Source organism: Ostrea edulis, chromosome 3, assembly GCF_947568905.1.
Source record: "Ostrea edulis chromosome 3, xbOstEdul1.1, whole genome shotgun sequence".
NCBI classification, from domain to species: Eukaryota; Metazoa; Mollusca; class Bivalvia; order Ostreida; family Ostreidae; genus Ostrea; species Ostrea edulis.
In genome coordinates this window covers 5,532,116-5,554,665 of record NC_079166.1, presented here as the reverse complement: position 1 = coordinate 5,554,665, position 22,550 = coordinate 5,532,116, and the positions used below count along the sequence as shown (strand labels likewise).

The following is a 22,550-nucleotide window of genomic DNA, read 5'->3' as shown; positions in this document are numbered from 1 at the left end:
AAAGATAGGGGCTTGGTAGAGCACTTACTGGATCCAGCAATGTATCTTTGTTTGTAGGGTTTTTATGTAGTTTAGGAATCCAGTATAGGTACGGTAACTCATATTCATTCAACCCATTGACTGGAATATTAAATGTGTCTAAATCTGAAGCATGGTTTTGAAGAATTTCGTCTTTTGAAAGGGCAGTTGGAGTATAAGTATGATTACCAAAAGTGGAATTAATGCCAAGTTCGTTTAAAATACAGTTGTAATAATGAGCTTTACAAACAAATGTAAAACATTAAGATGTATAAGTATGTTTCGCAAATTGTATGGTCGGCACGACGTTCTTTTTTGTCAATACAACATGTCATTGGATCGAATGTTGTCTGAGGTATTTCAAACCTACTGTTCGGCCGTTCTTTATACACTGATTTTGATCACTGATTACTTCATTTACCTTATCACATTTTAAGGCCCATGTTGACTACTGGACGGGGAATGTTTACTCCGCCTAGGCACCCGATCCCACCCCAGGTATACCCAGCTTTCCGTATTTGCTGTACTCTTATTGCTTATAGGAATTTTGAAATTGATTATTGTTCACAATCACCTTTCCATGGAATGGTTCAAAGTAAAATTCTTTGTTGGGTTCTCTGTTGGGTTCTATTGCCTGTTAGCATATGTCAGGCATAAGTTAAAAAGCCATATATCCTGATCATGTAAATGGGTAATCCGTAGTCAAAATCAGTGTGCCAGGAACGGTTTGACAATTGGTATGAAACACGTCAGACAGCATTTGACCCAAAGGTTGTATTGACATACTAGATCGTTATAACCACCATATAATTTTCAAATTGCTGACTTTAGTAGAGACTGTTGAAACCTCTGCACCATCAACTTCTTTGTCAGTAACTTGCCTCGATGTAAAAACTGATTATACGCAGAACAAGCTCTAGCGTATCGAATCAGTTGAGATATATAGACACCACATGCAGGTGATAATGGAGTATTGCTACATAAATATGGAAAGTTGACAATGCAAAACCTGAAATCATCCTGTTTGTCATACAGTTGAATTGTCAGTTTGTCCTTAATGTTTGAATATAATTAACTATGATTGATTACCCCACCATGGTCTTTTCCATTGCAACTTCTTCTTTCGTATCCCATTCCTCGACAAACAGTGTTGTATTTGTTGTATTTACTGATGAAATAATTCGTGCTCTGTTATGCATACAGTTCAGACGGTATAGCCATTAAGACCAATGCCACTCTCAGCGCAATCATTGACACCCTGTAGAAATAATCATTGAAATATAAAATGTATTTTGTTACTTTGAGTATCGAAAAAGATGTTAGGTACATGCATTAAGTAACTGTATGACAGCATCTAGAATGTATGATATGTACATGGTATCTCATTGACACCAATCATCCTAAGAACAAAGGTCAAAGCAAGGAAAGTAAGTTTATAAAAATAACTTAAATTGGCCTTTGATATCTATTTTCATTAAAATATCCAAGTATGAAGCAGAAATTGATGACTCTGTTTTGTTTTTATATCGAGTTCACAGGGATATATCGAACACACCCATGAGTAAAATTTGTTATTGTTAATATATAATACGTCTTTGATATCTTGTAAATGTAACATTGAAAGCCATAGCAAGAAATTTAAACTTCTCACACAGAAGTTTGTAAACAAATTCTACTTATAAATTCCTAAAAGAATGTAAACTTAAGAGTAAGGCAAACGTGAACATTAGAGACAAATGTGTAAATCTCACAAAGCACACCCAGTTGAGAGTGGGGAGATCACAGATCCTATGAAACACCCCGACACTTAGAGTTGAGACCGGCTGGTAAGAAATAGTTATCATAAACGTTAACCAGCTACACGCCCGTCTTGTGCATTTAATATTTTGGTGAGAATAAGACATGGTGGGAAATCAACTGAACCCGTTTTGTGAAATGTTTGAATCTTGTATAGGCACGGTAACTTAAATTCAGTCGCTCCATGACTGGGATATCAAATGTGTTTCAAACTGAAACGTGATTTTGAATGGCTTTGTCTTGAGAAAGGGAACTTTAATTATCAGTTTGTAACCAATTATGGTGTCAAAGCCTCTTTCATCTAAAGTATGCTTACAAAAATGACACAATTTGTAAATACGAACTACCTTATGTTCCTGTTTATAAACACACAGTGATATATAGTGCATCGTTTTGTTTTGCAAAGACGTCGATTGTTTTATCAATGGAAATTGACAGTTTTTTTTGGTATAGGAATGTTTTTACACTTTGTATTTACTTACAATCTAGCTCCTAAAATCGTCATTGTAAACACGCTGGTTTTTTTAAAAGGTGAGGACATTGAACAGTGATCAATCTCATAACTCATAAAATGAATTCATAATGCAATACAAAATGTCTAAATATAGAGTGGAACGAATGGATGGGAATTTCATCTGCTCGGTCATGACCATGAAACAAGATACGACACTGGTTCTTCAGCAAAATAGATAAGAGTATGGGAAAAATTCAAAATATTATATTAGACACGTTAAAGGGGCATAGACTCAAATGTTGTGGGGAGAAGGCATATTTAGGTATTTGATAAATATCATGATAGAAATAGATACATGGATACACTGTTCGTTATTTTCACCTTTCATTAAAAGAAAGCAACAAAAGTAAATTCCAAACAATAACGCAAATTTGCCAAATACATAGCTTTGAATCGAGGTAAGCTACGGACAACATGGGTTTCAACAGTTTCCTTTAAAGTCAGCAGTTCGCAAACATTGTTATAACGATATAGTTTGCCATTGCAACCCGTTGTTGAATAAACTGCTTTCTAATTGTTCGGCTGTTCTTGGCACATTAATTTTACTTACGTATTACCCTGTTTAATCGATCAAGATATGGGACTCACGGTGGGTATGACCGGTCGACATCGGATGTTTACTCCTCCTAGACAATTGATCCCACCTCTGGTATATCTAGGTGCCCATGTTTCCCAACTCTGTACGATTGTTTATGCCTTATACATGTAGGAGTTATGGGATTGATCACTGTTCGTTATCTTCACCATTTTATTTGCGACACATAAGGTTCTCATTTTCAAAAACAAGGCAGGGGTCATATATATGTTTACATAGCACGTGTCATTCAACTACCAAGAAGTTGACAACGTCAGTAAAAACAGTTTTAGTTTTCTATTTTGCTCCGTAAATTGATCAATTATCTTTATATAGTGATTTGTTTTAAAAAAAATTGATGTTTTCACATCCGTTTCCACTTCATAGTTAGCCATCAGCTGGCGTATGATACCATCGCTCAATTAAGTTACCGACAGTTTTCAAAAAGAAATACGTATCCTATATAATACAATCAGCATTGAGATTATTTTGTTTCAGTGTAATAGCTCGTATTTACCCCCATTTTTATTTCCGTGTGAGACACCTGAATTTAATGGTCTTGGTTGACTGTAGATGGGGACAGGAACTGGGGAAGAGTAACCATCCTCTTTCGACCGTTCACGTTTCCTGTTCAAGCGAACGAAACAATCAGCACTCAAAATCAATATATATAAAGAACACCTGGTATAAAAAGCTAGAAAGTATTCGATTTAAAGACAGGTTGATTTGTAAATGGATATTCACATCAGTAATATTGTTTCAGTAAATAAATCCACAGGACGATAAAAACGTAATTTTTGTTTCGTTTTACCAAGTATTATATTTTTCTCAAATAAAATTATACAGATGAGTGAAATTAATCTTATTCATTCTCTATTGGTAAGATATGCACGTATTGTATCACCCTGAATTCATACCCTGGGTAATCTACATCTTTAATTATGAATGAGTTGATGTATATAACAGCTGGTAATATCCAAACGAGCAGTTCGTTTATAAAATATATACGTGTTGCAATGTTTTTCTACCCACCAATTGTGCATTGCCGATCATAAATAGAGTTACCTCTAGTGGATGCAGGCCGTTCTTGGCACACTGATTTTGACTAAGGATAACTCCGTTTACATGATCAAGATATAGGGCTCATGGTGGGTGTGGCCGGTTGGCAGGGGGATGCTGTCTCCTCTTACGCACCTGATACCACCTCTGGTATATCCAGGGGTCCATGTTTACCCAACTCTCAGATTTGTGTTTCTCATAGGGGTTATGAGATTGATCACTGTTCGTTATCTTCACCTTTCATTTTATAGATAGAGGAAAAGACGATAGAAAATAGTGTTTGCAATACTTACATGTTGATCACCGATATTTCTGTCTATCACCTTGCAATATAGATAGATACAGAATATGACTGCGTGCTGCTTAATATTTTAGTAGTCCCTTTTATATATTCTTGGAGATTCATTAAAATGTACCATTAGTAAAGTGATTGGTAATTGAATCCAACATGTAATATACATACTGTGTCGACCATCTCACGCAGTCTTGAAATTAAACTATCTAGATGTACATACAAAAGGTATTCAAATTTTCTTCTAATTTTTTTTTCATGATTCGATTATATGTTACATACTAAACCGTAACGCTTAAGGAATGTAATAATAGAAGAGCCCCATTGTGAGGTATTGATGAAAGATGTATGAAGATGGATTTAATTATGTTTATTTGGAAATTAATTTTGTTATGATACGAAGAAGTCTGTTAAATCTTAACCTACCACATGATCTTAAAACATTATAGCCAAATCAATACTTTGCACTTCAAAAATCACTTTAAATGTGTTTTAATGCTATATTTTTCGTATATTGTGAGCTTGAAAGGTGAAGATAACGAACGGTGATCAATCTCATAACTCCTACAAGCAGTACAAAATAGATAGTTGGGCAAACACGGACCCCTGGACACACCAAAGGTGGAAGTAAGCATCCCCTGTTGACCGTTCACACTCGCCGTGAGCCCTATATAAACGACGATATTTAAGACCTGCAGCAGGAATATGTATATTTACTTTCGATATTTTACGCGCCACTGTGTGTGAGGTCAAATGCGACTTTGAGCGGGAATGCTTAAACACAGGCTGATAGACATTTTATGAACGAATTCGATTTAATTGACGAACACGCCAGTTATCATATCAACCGTTTAGGGATAACATTGCATTAGGGTGGATATTTTTCCGCTTAAGGATGTGTACTGCGGTTTTTTTTTCTCTATCTCGACTTTTCGAAAGAAGGTCTGAGGAAATGACCCGGGTAATTTTGTTGGCACGAGTAACTTCCCACAAAACAATAGCTTTTGCTCGTGTAGTTTTCCTCAAAGTGGTTGGATAGAGACCCAATAAAACTGCCAGGAAGTTGGTGTGTAGAAACTAAGCAGAACTACAGTATATAGATTATGTTCACAAAATAAACATCAAAATCTGACCTTGTTACATCTGATTTTGCTCCCAGTTCATATCATATCCGGTCAACAGGGGATGCTTACTCCTCCTAGGCACCTGATCCCACCTCTGGTGTGTCCAGGGGTCCGTGTTTGCCCAACTATCTATTTTGTATTGCTTGTAGGAGTTATGAGATTGATCACTGTTTGTTATCTTCACCTTGCATCATGTGATGGATTGACAAATTTTAGGGATAAAAAATAGTTCAACTTGCATTCATCAATAATAATATATTGTAATTCCTAACTTTTAAATTATAGTGGTGTCAAATTTAGGAAAATAAATGAACTCACAACATTAAGAACAAGATAATGTACATGTAATGATTTCAATTTCTAACAAAATGTAGATCGCAATGGTAAAAAAGTATTGTGATTTCTAATGAGAATTTCGATATTTTTGTATTTATCATTTTTCTGCTTAAATGAAATTTCCAAAGGTGTGACGTTGTAATGAAAACTATTTATAGATATTTAAAAAACAAATTTAAACTATTCATAATTTTTTTGATGTAAACTATTTATAGGTGCTCGTATCAGGGCTACACTGGTGCAGTACACAGACATTCCAACCAGGAGCCTATCACAGCAGTGTCTGGGGTGGACATTATCTGAAGGATGCAGTGGCTAAATACTTCGTTAAAAACTTGAAAATACGGATGTATATTTGATTTAGGAAATCATTTCAAAATTAAGGAGTATCTCCCTCATGCATAGGTCTTATCCTTAGACGAATTTGGCTCCATTTTTGGCACTCCGTTTTCTCTTAAAATAGTTCTTACAAGTTTATTGTTATTTCAGATTTCAAAGATTTCGGTTAAACATCACTGAAGAGACATTATTTGTCGAAATGTGCATCTGGTGCATCAAAATTGGTACCGTATAAGTTTTACATAAATACGATATAACATAGATCATACTTTTTCTAATCCAAAAACAAAAATCGCACAGTATATTTGAAAACAATATAAATTACAGATGTTTGAAGGTATAACCCTACCAAACAATGTCGAGACAGCGACCCATGTAAATATCTGTTCACAATTCCTTCATCAATCGCTTCACTCGATGCATTTATGGATTATAAATAATTGATGTATATGGTAAATGATAAGGAATAAAAGTTGCGTTTTAAAGATAGTTATACCACTTTCACAATCAGCTGATCAAAGAAGGTTGCATGTGATGTCAATGTAGCACGTGGCTACCTAACTAATTTATGGAATCTTTTTTCAAAGTCGGGGCTTAGATTTAAATCCGTATTGCGACGATTTATAGAAATGTTCCAGCGAACTAACTATTAGAATCAATTACTATTTTCATAAGTAAGACAAATTCAATATGCTTATATGTACTTTGGAAACCTGCAATATGTCGTTTTACGGATTGTTTGTTGTCATGTATTGAAGTTTCCATATTTTCATAACTGAGGCGCTTCTTATTTTGTACGGGCAACTATTCATTAGAATTATATATATTTTTAATCTGCAGTACGAAGAATTTGCATGCACAGAGAAAGCGCGGATAAATTAATATTTGAAATACTTTGCAAACCTAGATATGTAGAATTTAAGCAAGGTTTATATTTATGAATAGATACTTTTTCTTTCGTTTCACTTTTTTTTCTGTTGTGTCTTTACAAAAAAAAAAATTACAAAAACGGTTAAGCTTGGATTTATCTTATCGGTGCAATTTCTATTGTGTTCATGGATGTACTGATATTTAGGTTATCTGATCAGTTGTCCTTGAACTGTTATGCGGTATCTTAAGATGTATCATGTCCGATGTAATTATCACCGCATCCTGCACAGGTAATCAAATATGGTTGGTATTAACATATGTCATTGCCAGTTTATGTACATTGAACAACAATTTGGACCATTGTGTTATGTTGCATGAGTCTGTAACTTTAGTCCAAAACACCGTGCCTTACTTTTGTCTATAAACTATTTCATCAAAATCGTAAAACTTGATCTCTAAAATTAGATGTTTTAAAATAGTATTTATCCAACTTTCATTTTGTTATTCCTCATAAGAGTTTAGTAAACCAGAAATGATAAAAAAAATCGATAGGTTACATGAGGAATACATTCTGGTTTCAGCTGACAAACTTTGTAGCAGCATTATCTTCGTTTGGAAGGCTCATTATTCAACTGTATTCTAAACGAACTTGCCATTCATTACACTTTTCGTAATCGTACTTATCGTCCAACTGCCCTTTCAAAAGACGATTTTTTGTTCAAAATAATGTATCAGGTTTAGACACATTTAACGCCCCAGTCAAAGGGAAGGGTGGGTATTAGTTACCATACCTACACTGGATTGCTAACATTCACAAAACACCAGGCCCAATCTTTGTTCCTCGCGAAAATATTAACAACTGTGAACAAATTCAAGAGTACTGTGCCACAACATATGCTTGGAATTGTGTAAATTGAATGGATCATAAACAATTCTATACATATCAAATTTGAACTTGCAAAACTTTTTTTCCAAATCAAGAGCATCAAAACATGATTTTTTAACGCTTGACACAACCATTCCTCACGATAAAGGAGAAGGTACGCTTAGCATACAAATTTGAATGAGTAAAATCAAGAAAAATAAAGAAGATGACACACTTTTACTAATCGAAGTCATTTGGTGGCAACACACTCTCTTTAAATATACAAAGGAAATGGCGGGAACAAAACGTCACATAATAAAATAATACGCTCCCGAATTTACCCAGATTGCTATTTTTTAACCAAAACTTCAAAATTTTACTTACATTTGTCAATAATAATAATAATTTTGTAATATTAATAATAATATTGATTGGTTTTATATGACGCTTTTTCCAGCGTATGCTGCTCTAAGCGCTTTACAATGCATTATTACCACGGCAGTTCTTATATCAATCTTGAACTTTCTCAGCCTCATAGGAAGCATACAATGCAAGCTGCCATTACAAGCGCTAGAGCACTAACATTATAACAATATCTGTCTATAGTCAGGTACCCCTTTTACACTTGGGTGGAGTGAGGACATTCATGTAAAGTGCCTTTACCAAGTACACAACGCCGGCCCTACCGCGGCCAGGACTCGAACCCACGACATTTCGGTCGAGGGTCTGACGGCCTAACCACTCGGCCACTGACGTCACTTTTTTATATGTGCACATTTAAGGCGCACATATTATGGATGAAATTTGTGTGTGTTGAACGAAATACTTCGATTAATAATAAAAAAGGTCTTTCATCAATCGCCTTCCAAGTGCACATAGTGAAATTTTAAAACCTGACATTTCCGGGGGAAAAAATTCGCACTACACACATTTGATACTAAGATTACATATATGCACGACAAATAATAAATGAAGAGAAGCTGTCAGTAATCATAGAGAATTTTTTGGAAATTGCAAAAAAATATTTATTGAAAAATTCTACAATTTTATGCAGTGTTATTGATAAAATCATCGAACACGCATATGTGAGTCACTTAAACTCAAATAACACAGAGTTATTGATCACTTTGTTTTTACCATGCTAACAAGGACAAAGTCCTTGAAAAAACAGTGAAATATACCTCTTTCAAGTCCACAATAAATACAATTAAGATAACAAGATGCATATTTTTTTTACTTTAAGGTAAATGAAAAAGGCTTATATAAAATTTTGTTGAAATAAGAAATTTAAATATCTCAGCAAAAAATGGTTGTCATGGCAACCAACTTACCTTGTATTTTATACAGTCAAAAATTCAATAAAACAATATATTTCTGACCTAACGTTTTTCAGAAAGGCAACACAATCAGGCAAGGTCTTTCATATAGAAATAAATAAAAAATGTTAGATTTTTATTCAAAAAAAAAAATAAAATCAGTTAAACAACTTCTAGTTTTTTGTTACTGACCTGACCAAAACACCATTTTTTTATGTTCAGCTACATTTTCGAAAATCTATCTAATTACTAGGCTAATGATCTAATTTAGGTCAAGAACATTTGCCTTCTGGGCGCATCAATTGCTTTCTAATGACATGCTAAATTCCATTGAAACTTGTAAATGACCTTGTCCTACAACCTCAAGGTCACAAACATTAACCAACGACCTTCATATTTAATCAGTTGACCTAAACTGCATTTAAATTTGATTTAAACATGTATATATCTTTATCTACTAACCAACCTGTGTATTTCCAAAAAAAAATACATATTGCTGTATTTTATATATATCATGGTTTAGAGAGAGAGAGAGAGAGAGAGAGAGAGAGAGAGAGAGAGAGAGAGAGAGAGAGAGAGAGAAATATATTAATTAAGTTTGTTTGATGGATGCTTGCAGTGCATTACTATCAATTATAACTTCCATATGATCAGGAAGATAAATTGAAAAGAGCTCTATATGCAAAGTTGATATAGAATAAAGAAATATCAGGAAATAGATATAAATCTCAGGAAAGTTAAATGAAACACAAGATTATATTTTCAAAACCCTACAAATTTATTTTTCAAACTCATGTGTAGATAAACATAATGTACTTTATGAATAATATACTCTTAAAAAGTATCAACTATGGGAAAATGTACATAGCAAGGTCATAGAACATAAGTAAAATCACCAGGTTCGTTAAGTTTACTATGGGGGGTCTACAATTTGATACATACATCTAAGATGTTGGAATAAGTAGGCCTCAAGTATATATATATCGAAATTTTCATGAAGTGTATTGTTTTATTACATTTAAAATATGGATGTGGTCTAAAATATATGAATTACAGAATTTGTAATTGGAAAACGTGTGTGCTATACTCATAGCCAAATAATGATATACAGGAATGAGATGTTTGTTAGAGGAGCTACCAACAAAATACACCCCCCCCCCTTCTCCCTTCTCACCAGAACAACAAACCACATCGTTGCGTATACACTATTTTGAAATACGAATTGCATTATGTAAAACTTATACGGTATCAATTATAATAGAAATTAAATTGACCATTTGATAGAAGATAAATTATTTCAGTGAGAATGAAATACTTTAAATACACAAAAAGTGCGTCACAATGCATGTTGAGTATGAGTGAATGACACAATATCAGGTGAAAGTGTGACGTCAGCATTGATACTGATTGAGTGTAGAAAATGATTTAAATATTTCTGTTAGGCGGATCTTTGGGTTTTGTTTTAAAGAGAAACAAATGTTCTACAATAGATATACTTCGAATCTTATTTGCCGGTGTTTACTATTAATTTACTATATGTCATTGAGACACTTTGTATGGATTTGGAATGATTACATGGATTCTAACTTCACTATTAACTAACATATAAAATTTATTTCACAGAAAAATAGGCAAATCTCTACACCACCTTTTAAATTTCCTGTTAAATGAATTCCTTAATGACCATCCAGAATTTTTTATGATCTCTGCTAAGTGATATTCATTCATATCTTCCTTTAATTCTAGAGAGTTTGCATCAAGGGGGATAATAATTGTGTAAAATAGCAGGCATTAGTGTAGAGTGTTGAGGGGCTTTACAAAAAGGGGTAATTGTTTAACTGTTTTTATTTACTATATTGGTAGTATAAATAGCTGTTTTAAAATCAGCATGTATAATCAATGTCAGACCTGCTGCGTTTCAGAGAAAATAGTGTCTGAAAAGAAGTCATAAATGCTCTTTTTTACCTTAGTTCATTTTTAAGAATAAGCAAGACAATACACATTTTTTTTAATCACAGGTACAATAATCCAAGTGCTGTCTTGAATTTCCATTCACTGTACATTGTTTTATTAGAAATAAGTGTGGAAAGATTAAAAATTCAACATCTAATCATTTAACTGTGCGTACGGTCCGTCGCCATGGAAACACGATGTATGGTTCCAGTAATTTTCACTTTTTTAAACATTTACTATCATCAAACACAAAAAAGTGTAAGAGTTTCGTTCAGATTTGTGATTTTTGCACTTTCTATTTTTTAAAAGACATTCCTCAATGGTTACTGACAGCTTCTCTTAAGGAGTGTGTTACCTTCTGTGTAGTACAGCTATGTGATAAATAAATATAATTACATTTTTATTAATTTATGTGATCATTATACATGTAATTCGGATTTTCAATTTCATTCGGTGTTTTTATTTAAAACAATAACTGTAAAATTATCGCTCGTTACATGAACTACACTCATGTGAAATTGTTTGTAATACGACAAGGATAATAATTCTCGACCAACAACAGTTCTATCTATATCAATGGGATGTAAAAGGTTTTCTAGATAAGTAACTAAGTGGGTGAACAGTCTCATTGAAATTTACAGTGTGTGTAATGATATTTCAATCGATTGCGGTCCTGGCCAGGCTGGGACGAACCGGAGAAAGGACTGAATTGGAACCAATAAAAATCGATCAGATTTCAATAGATAATCTTAAAATTAAGTTTGATTTGATATGAACAGCATTTACTGGTGTATTCCCATACTAATGTTTACATGCAAGGTGAAGATAACGAACATTGATCAATCTCATAACTCCTACAAGCAATACACAATAGATAATTGGGCAAACACGGACCCCTGGACACACCAGAGGTGGGATCAGGTGCATAGGAGGAGTAAGCATCACCCGTTGACCGGTCACACCCGCCGTGAGCCCCATATCCTGATCAGGTAAACGGAGTTATCCGCAGTCAAATCAGTGTGCCATGAACGGCTTAACAATCGGTATGAAACACGTCAGACAGCATTTGACCTAATGCGAGGTTGTATTGACGAACTAGATCGTTATAACGACCATAGAAATTGCGAAATGCTGATTTCAATCGAGACTGTTGAAATCCCTGTATCATCAACTTATTTGTCAGTAGCTTACCTCGATTTAAAAACTGACTATACCCAGAACAAGCTCTTGCATAACGAATCAGTTGAGATATATAAACACCATATGCAGGTGATAATGGAATATTGCTACATAAATGTGGGAAGTTGACGATGGAGAAGCTGAAATCATCCCGTTTGTCATACAGTTGAGTTGTCAGTTTGTCGTTAATGTATACTTTCAATAAAATATCTAAGAATGAAGCAGAAGTGGACGACTCTATGGTGTCCTTCATTTCGAGCTCACAGGGATATATCAAATCGACATTTGAATGAAAGCTATCATTGTTAATAGACAAAACGTCATCTAAAAGTCGAATTGAAGGTCACAGTGAGAGATTTTTTCTTCTCACGTAGAAATTTTTGAATAAATTCTGCTTCATATGAATATAAAAACAGGTCAGCTAACAAAGGAGCACAATTCGTGCCCATGGGAATTCCAACAGACTGTTGGAAGACCTGATCACCAAAGACCACGAGGATATTGTCAATGAGGAACTCTAGCATATTTTTTATTTCAACTTCAGAGTACTTGTGCGTGAAATCAGAGTGGTGTTTAACAAAGTAAGTTTTTGAATGACTGATCACTAGATATGAATATTTCCGTTTTCCGTTTTTGTTGAAGAAGCAACTGTCTATGATGTCAAAAAGTCTAGTCTTTAATTTATCGTGAGGAATGGTCGTGTATAGTGTTGAAAAGTCATAGATTTTAATGCTATTGATTTGGGAAAAATTCTGTGATTTCAAGTTTACTAAAAGTTCTTAGAACTTTTTAGAATCCACATTTGATTAACACCACTTCTGGCATATGTAGTCGCACAGTAAGTTTGAAGTTTCTCCTTCACAGCTGTTAACATTTTCGTGAGAAGCAAATATAGGGGATTGGTAGAGCACTTACTGGATCCTTACATGCTTTACGTGAACTTTTACATGTGACCTTTGATACGTTACGAAAGGGAATATCTACTGGGGAAGAGATTTACAAATATCGGACTGTAATAAAATCAACAAAAACAATCCCTATCTTTCATACTTTTAGACATATTAAAATCTTCAAAATTGTAATATGCATACAGCATACATGTATGATAATGATATTCTACATAGGCCTAATACAATTGATACTTTCTTAATAAGATTTAACAAATAAAGATAAAATTAAAGATTGCCTTTCCATATGATTGATATATGAATAGTTTGTATTCAAATCACTTTTATCTTATCTTATTAAGTTTTATTAACAACGCGTGTTATTGTACCAAAACTAATGTAAATCGCTGTAAAATTGTGAAAAATGACGTCACAAATCTGGCTAGATTGTGATTTGAATCGTTGCCAAGTTGTATCTTTACGTCACAATGCACTGTGATTTAGGTTCTATTTACATTTTCGGCTGAGAGTGCTAAAACGTGAGCTGAAATGTATTTGCAAAAACAAAAAGCAACAACAACAAAACAAACAAACAAATAAAATACATACTATATTCATTGTACACACTATTCATCCACATTGGTATTGATTTAACATATATCATTAAAATAGAAACTGTCAAAACTCGGACAAAATCAATTTCGGCTTAGCTCTTTATCAATGGAAAAGTCAATTGAAAAGAAAACCTAACCCGTAGAAAGGATAAAGTAATAAATCAACTTCAGGAAGAACAACTACAATGATACCAACTTAGTAAATTTTAGTCTAATTTCAAACTAGTGTTATACAAGAGGATGGTAGATCCGGTTAACCCATCGCATAGGAAATTACTAATAATAATTCATAAATATTTAAGAAAATGAAGGGTTTTAACCATCCGAAACCTTCACCTTAAAGCTTTTAATATAAGGGAGAAATATTTTTACATGACATACCGCTGGTGTTCGGATTTACACGATGCTTGTCCGGAATTCCCCGAATTTAAAGGTCATATGAAAAAATGATTTTTGATGATCGCAGCTTATCTCCCTTGCTGATGACGTCAAAATGACACACTGTGATGTAAACAACTAAAATGATATAACTAAGTATTAGATGTATAACTTTGAAAATTGAACAGTGTGCTGCATTTAATTGTAGTCCATGTGTTAGGTTGTAGTAGAGGGTGCACCAGATTTAGAAGAAAAAAAGATATGAGTATACAAAATCTCCGACGCGATGGATTTGTTGCCATGAACAGTTCACTTCAGTACATCCGTCGGTAGCCAAACAATGTGGACACAAATATATCAATTTAAAATCAGACGCTGTGCTATTCATTTTTTTTCTTTTCCAAAGACTGAGACAAATCAAAATATAAATTAAAGTCAACCGCTTAGTTAAAGCAAATACGCTTGAAATATACATTATTAAAAAGTTGGTTATCATTGTAATCACAAAAACATATTCCATTAATGATTGTGAACTCTGAATAAATCTACTCAAAATTATATTCTATTATCTACATTACAAACTCTATAAGTCAACGATATTCGTATAGTTTCATGTTTATTAGGCCTATACGTGTAGTAATGCTACACTAGTGTCCCAAAAGTGTGTAATCTTCTGAAATTCTAAAAGAAAAACATGAAGTATCATTCAGGAAGTATAATTGTTATTCCAAATACATGTATACTATATCGTATAACTAAACATGATTATTAAAAAAAAAATCCCCATTAAAATAATATTTGAATAGCGGGGATGTAAAGTGAGAAAGTAAATACCTACTATATAACTAAATGCAAGCAATTTTTATATATAACTGACGATTGAAAAATATAGAACACCCCCCCCCCCATTAAAAACAACGATTTGTGAATTTTATTCTTACATAATTATGTAAATTGGGATACACGAGGAAACACTTGCTGTTCTACGAAGAACCGTGCTCCAGTACAACAGATGGCATCCATGATACATTTGCAACATTAGGGTAGCTTACCCTACACCTACAAGAACATTTTAGCGCTATTTCAATATTGTGGTTATTCGTATCCCTTGGGAATCCGGGTTAGAATAGGTTCTCAATACCCCTTTGCTTGTCGAAAAGGGCGGTCCTTTGGATGATACCGCAAAAACCGAGGTCCTGTGTCAGAACAGGTGTGGAACGATATAGATCCCTCTCTGCTCAATGGCCATTAATGCCAAGCATAGTCCTAACGTTTGCAGCCCTTCTGCGGCAGTGGTGGCGTATCCATATGAGTGAAATATTCTCGAGAGAGGCGTAAAATAATATTCAATCAATCGTATAAAAAGGAAAGTGGGATTACCATTACAGAATTTGATTATTTTATTACCATAATTCATAAATGAAATGTACACAAGTTCAAACGACTTCCAAACGACTTCTAATCTTTTTAAAATGATAGTTAAACATCAGTATCTGATGACATGGGGTTTTGAAATCCACAATCATCTAATGTATGGACAGTACTACCCCGCTTGCACCTTCTGATTATGATTGTTATTATTGTTTTGCAGCGATAATTTCTCCAAAATATGTGGATTCCTTGTATAACCATCCCAATTTCGATTTATGTAATTGTTTGACTAAGTAACTTTCCCACTTTTTTGTGATATTTAGAGGGTGGCTTTCTACCGGCTTTATTATTACCGGTAGAAGGTCAATCTCTAAAGCTTACAAAATCGTGAAAGGATTACATAAAATGAAATTTGCATGAGATAGACAAGGAATACATACATTTTAGAGGAGAAATTATCCCCGAAAAAAAGTCAGAAAAGGAGGGGGTAGTGGTGGCCATATTTCAGCTGACTTCTTCAATATCATCCTCTGTTTAACAACGTTGTTCGAATGCCGTGCATCATTCCTGACTGGTTTAAACTGATTTGGTTGAACCACAAAATCGGGCAGTTCGTCAGAAAACAAAAATTAGTCCATAGCCATTAAATGCAGTGAGATATTTTGTTGAACAAAATGGTAGGCTTACACTACTTTCATTGCGTTGTTTATATCGATGGGTCGTTGTGACGTCACGAACACACAGAATCAAGAACGATAAGCGGGTAACAAATTCATTAGATGTACAAGTTTACAGCTTTATTTCTTATCAATCCAAAGACAAATTTTATTTATTAAACGCTATTTGACCTTCATTCATACCCATCTTTATGTTTTTAAAGTAAAATACCACTGTTAGAAATCGTCTCATAAGACCTTTAAGCTTGCCTTTCATTTCGTTGACCGTGGCGAATTTCAGCGTTGTCAACCATAACAAAACCATGTTTTAGTCTCGAGAATATTCTCTTTCAAAATATGTCCGTCAAAATTTTCCTATTACTTACTTTTCACTGTAGGAACAAATGATTAAAACGGAAATGAGTTTTGTCGGATTTACCAGAACGTACTCTATTGTGTTTTAGAGATGAATATCTTTTCCATTCTTTTTAAATTTTCTTATTCAAAAAGCTATATGTAGCCTGTATACACTGTAGCTATTTGCGATTTTAAAAGAAACGTTTTAAATGTTCTACATTTACATTTTTTACTAAAATTGGTCGCTTATTACATTAAAACTTGCAAGCACCTTTTCTATTTACACTTCGGTGATGAAAATTTGAACAATGATAAAATATATTAGTAATAATAATAATACTTTATGAAGAGAAGGTACCCTATTAATACAAGGCATTCTTCTTCCTCGGGACCTTCTAAAATACAGACATTATATACATAGCGTGACGTACAACCAAAGATAAGCATAGAAAGATAGTTACTGTAATTATATACAATGTATAATAAAGTGGTATTTAAAACAAGTATGGAGACATATTCCTGGTATAGAATATGTACATGTAATGCACGAGGGGATGAAAGATGGGGGACCGTGAACGCACGATGAGCGAACGGATAAATGGTAAAGTAGAACGTTTCAGGGACTGTACCTGGTTCCGGTGCAGACATTCCTGCAGTCTTATATAATATACTTCAAACGACTTGGTTTTCTGTCTCATATTTTCCTGAAACAGGGTTCCAGAGATTTGTGTTTTTCTCCAGCCATTCAATTATCTTTGCATGCTCTTGCACAAATATTAAACATTCAAGGTATTTGCTTTTACAACAACACTATATGGATGAAATAACGAACATTGATCAATGTCATAACCCCTATAAGCAATAAAAAATAGATAGTTGGGCAAACACGGACCCCTGGATATACCAGAGGTGTGATCAGGTGCCTAGGGGGAGAAAACATCCCCTGTTGACCTGTCACATCTGCCATGAACCCTATATCCTGATCAAGTAAACGGAGTTATCCATAGTTAAAATCAGTGTGCCAAGAACAACCTAACAATCGGTATGAAACAAGTCAGAAAGCATTTGACCCAATGATAGAATGTATTGACGAACTAGATCGTTAGAAGGAATATAGAATTAGCAAAATGCTCACTTCAATCGAAATTGTTGAAACTCCTGTACCGTCAACTTGTTTGTTAGTAGCTTGCCTCGATTCAAAAACAGACCGTATGCAGAACAAGCTTTTGCGTATCGAATCAGTTGAGAGATAGAAACACCATACGCAGTTGACAACGGAATATCACTATATAAATATGGGAAATTGACGATGGAGAAGCTGAAATCATCCAGTTTGTCATACAGTTGAGTTCTCAGTTTGTCGTTAATATCTACTTTCAATAAAATATCTAAGTATGGAGCAGAAGTGGACGACTCTCTTATGTTTTTCATTTCGAGCTCAAATGGATAAATCAAATTGACATATACATGATGGTTATTATTGTTAATAAACAGAACGTCGTCAATATATCTAAGTGTAAAATTGAAGGCGACGGCAAGATATTTTTTTTCTCACTTGGAAGAACATATGAAGAAATATGTGATTCCTTTATTTTCCCCATACATATTTATGTTTACAATCGAAACCCGGAGAATGACGACCAGGCTGCGTATGCATATCTTCCCTCCTTACCATGTGTTCTTATCCAGACCCTCTCTTTCTTCTTCATTCTAATCACTGCTGTTGTTGAGGAAGATTCGTGGTGAGAACCGCCAGATTTACCGTTAGCATAATCATAACCAACTATATTTCCATTCATGACAATTTCGGTGAAAAAATTTGACCCAGGCGACGTCAAAATAGTCCATGTGAAGGAGTAGATACCATCTGTTGGTGCTGTGAATATCCCTGTGTTACCGTTGTAGGCGGACCCAGAGTTTAGAGTTACCTTCCCAAATACAACTACAGCATAGCTACCGAGATTTTGAAGAGCGGTCGAAGTTCGAGCATGGAAAGCAATGACTCCTGTTTATAAATAGATTTAAGTGTGTAAACACCAAGTTACGGATTGACACAGAATGACTCAAATGAAAATTATTCATTAAATTAAATTAGAAATACGTTTTTGATTGCTTACATGCAAATTTCAGTCAGGAATTCAAACAAACCCATACCGAAATAAGTAATAAAGATGTATGCGAATATATTTGTTCTTCTAAAAATAATCATATGCATACCATGGTATTTTCCTTTGCAACTTTTTTTTTCGTATCCCATTCCTCGACAAACGGTGTTGTATTTGTTGTATTTACTGATGAAGTCATGTGTGTTCTCTTTTGCATACAGTTCAGTCAATATAACCATTAAGACCAATGTCACCCTAAGCATAAGCATTGGAACCCTGTGTAGAGAATTGAGACATAAGATATATTCTGTTTATGATTAATTCAAATAAATGGTAGGCGCATGCATTATGTATCCCTTTGACGCATCTACAATGTATCTTGTAATGTACAATCACATCTCATTTACACTTGTATATAGTTTACCTAAGAACAACCAACCTACAGACAGAGTTTCACGCAACAAATGTGGCAGGTACGTCGTTCTGGTTTACATGTAATATATAATAGTATGCTAAAAAATTGATTTTGCATACACAGGCAAATAAACATTAAATAATAAGGAAATATAGATTAGATCGTGCTATCAAATCAGATATACAATAATCTAATTTGATTTTGACACAATCTCTACTCTATAACAAAGTAATGATAGGGAATTTCATGTCTCCCAAAATAGGTGTTGGATATTCCATAAGTTCTTATAACACAGACTACTTATACACCACTTCATTCAGAGTACTTAGATTGTGTAAAATTTTATATCGATAACAGGTGTGTAAATGTTTTGAATTTTAATAGGTATACCCATGGAGTGAAATATTTATTAAGGACAGCATTAAAGAACAAGATACGATTATGTACTACACTCTAAAATCCTCACGTTCGTGTTTGTAAAAGTACAAGTGTGTATAAGTGTAAACGTTTAGCATGCCTATTTTGTTTATGAAAAAATGAAGATATCGAACACTATTCAACTATTTTGACTTCCTGTTTACAAAACACAAAGGGATGAACGATGCACAATTGTGTTTTCAAATCGAGGTACAACGATTTATGATCAATGGGAATTGACAGGGTTTGTTTTTGTTTGCTATGGAAATAAAGATCTTTTATAAATAAGTGAAGCAAATGTACTCAAATTTGATATGCTCGTCAATAATCAGGAAACATACGGAGGTGCTAGCATCAATATTTCTACACAATAAACATCTAAACAGTAAGTCAAAGGTATTCAACATTTTGACATAGGGTGATGATAGATCAATTTATGGAGCATAAATCGAACTAAAGGAAGTTCTTTTCACCAGAGCCTCAGCTTTGTCCTCTGTCAACCGGCCGTGAGTCCTATATCTTGAGCAGGTAAACGGAGTCATTCTGACTTTAAACGAGACTGCTGAAACCTCTCAAATATCAATTTGTGTGTCAGAAGGTTGCCTCGACTTAAAATTCCTTGCTTTCGTTTTTGAAATTTCGGCTTGTTGCTATGTTTCACATATATGAACTACCGTTTTACCATTACATATACTTTAAAAATGTCTAGAAATACCTATATATGTTTTCCCGCCTAAAGTATTGGCTGTGGCTTTTTAACTGTCTGATATGATATTCTATATTTTTTCCATTACTGTTTATTTATTCTGTCGAAGAATCAATGTCTTCCACTCCATAACTAGTTATCAGCTTGCATATGGCGTAATCGTTCAGTTGAATAATTGAAATTTTAGAAGAAATATGTCATACCGAAAATGAGCAATTTCAAAACAAGTTTGGATCCATAAAAAGAATGTACATATAACATGGAAGTGGTATGCTAAATGACATAAATGGTCTTTTTTTAAGAAAATGTTTTATCTTTATTTAACACCTAAGTAATGCAATTATGTTCCGAGGTGTCCTTTTGTGTGAATACGAGATATCGGAACTAGAAAAAAATGAAACTCTTAAGGAAAAGAAGTTACGGAAATTATGCGTCACTTGGGCAACTCTTGTATTAAATTTAGTGATAACTATTGACGAAAGACGAATGATTTTGTGATATATAAATATCTGCCTCGTTTGAAGTTGTAAGATTATTTTTCTGAATATTGCAAATGAATGCCCTAGTTCACGTCTTTTTATACAAATGTGCAGCACCATGTATCCCCCCTCCCCACTTTTGCAAACACCACCCCTGCTTTCTCGACATGTGACATACTTATTGCGTTATAATCACATGCACCGTTTGTTATTATTGCATGTAAAGATCGATTTATTAGCTGGTCATTTATTATAGTGGCGGTGAATGGTAGTGGAAATGCAAGGTTGAAACGATGTATTGAACTCGTACATGTACTGAAGAATAACACCACCTTATGATTTTGGGGTTTGGGCAAATCTCCTTTTCTTACTAACTAATATTTTTCATACAAATATAATGGTATCTCTTCTATCCGTTTGCTCTCCGCTCCTCAATTTTCAAAAACGTCGCTAAGTGGCTGAAGTCACTTTATTTGATAGTAAAATGTGCCTGTTTAATGAAAAGTTGCACACGTTAACCCAGAAGAAGTGATTTCCCTCGACATACTAACTATCAAAACTGCGATGGAATAGGAAACGAAATATTGGTTCCGATATTCCGTATCAACTCATTATATTTTTGCTACAGAGATTTTTTTTTCTAGTTTTGCTAGCATATTGATAGTCTTGGACCAAAATATTGTTTTAGGAAATAGCGATAATTACCAACAGTGATCATTATCATGAAAAGTGAAGATAACGAACATTGATCAATCTCAAATCTTTTAAAGAATACAAAACGTGAAGTAAGGTAAACACAGACATCTTAACATTACGGGCATAGGGACAGAAACCTACGAGAGGTAAATATGGGTTTTCTAACGGCCACACTGTCAGCCTTACTATTTGATCAGGCAAACGGAACGATCCGAATCCAAAATCAGTGTATAAATAGCAACTGGTATGACAAAATCAGACAGTATTTAATTGAATGATATAGGTTGTATTTGAAAATCAAATTACATATCGGTAGTTTTGTTTCAGTATTTAAAAAAAGGAACGTCAAAATGAAAATTTAAAACATGAAGTTTAGAGTTGACAGGTATAATATTTTTTTCTAATAAAAGGATTCAGATCAGGGAAATGTGTCCTATTCATGATATACTGGTAGTATACGTAATGTATCATCATGAAAAACAAAACCTGGGTAGTCCACTTATGTAATTCTACCAGCATAAAAGCTGATGATATTCAAAGAAACAGTATGTTAAAGGAATGGAATGTATTCCCTGCCCACCAATTGTTAAACAGATATCATCAATATAGTGTAAATTGCATCGCAATTAATTGCTCAACAAAATGATTTACTACTGGTAATATTTGAAATTCAGTACCATATTATGGATGTAGGAAACAACCAAAGAAAATAGCATTTGCAATACTTACATGTTGGACAGCGATATTTCTGCCAATTGTCTTACACTGTAGCTAAATACAGGAGATGACTGTATGCTGTTTAACATGACATTTAGTAGCCCTGTTATATATTCCTGAGGATCCATTAAAATGTAACAGTAGTAAAGTGATTGGTAATTGAATCCCACATACAACATACATGATTTCACGCAAACAGGAAATTAGACGGGTAGATGTAAATATAAAGGACAGCTTCAGTTTTTTCTTGTTTTCTTTTCTCCATGACTATGTGCTGAAGTCTAAACTGCCATGTTTCAGGGATGTTATTACAGAAGAGTTCCATCGTGAAGTACTTGTACAGTATGTATGAAGATGTATTGTTTTATATTTATAAGTACGTGTGTACGTTATGCAGGTTATGAAAATCTTTACTGGAATAAAATCCGCGAAACAAAGTGACGTCATAATTGAAATAAGTATATCACTAAGTATATATTAAATTCCGATTTTATTTTTTATAGAAGTGTTATCTAT

General features: G+C 33.9%; 1 protein-coding gene across 1 annotated transcript; it reads right to left on the bottom strand.

The window, feature by feature from the left end:
• Window positions 1-18,072: 18,072 nt before the first annotated feature.
• Window positions 18,073-22,102, bottom strand: LOC130053148 (heavy metal-binding protein HIP-like). The gene is made up of 3 exons (XM_056159813.1): window positions 22,047-22,102; window positions 18,717-18,880; window positions 18,073-18,504 (listed from the first exon to the last, which is right to left on the bottom strand). Coding segments are annotated over exons 1-3 (558 nt in total). The 5' UTR covers window positions 22,049-22,102; the 3' UTR covers window positions 18,073-18,112.
• Between the last annotated feature and the right edge of the window lie 448 nt (window positions 22,103-22,550).

What these genes read in the sequence shown, in the direction of transcription:
- LOC130053148 (XM_056159813.1), bottom strand. An exon ending in TTGCAAAGGAAAATACCATG is followed by an intron (nt 18,505 to 18,716) that starts GTATGCATATGA and finishes ATTTATAAACAG; the next exon opens with GAGTCATTGCTTTCCATGCT.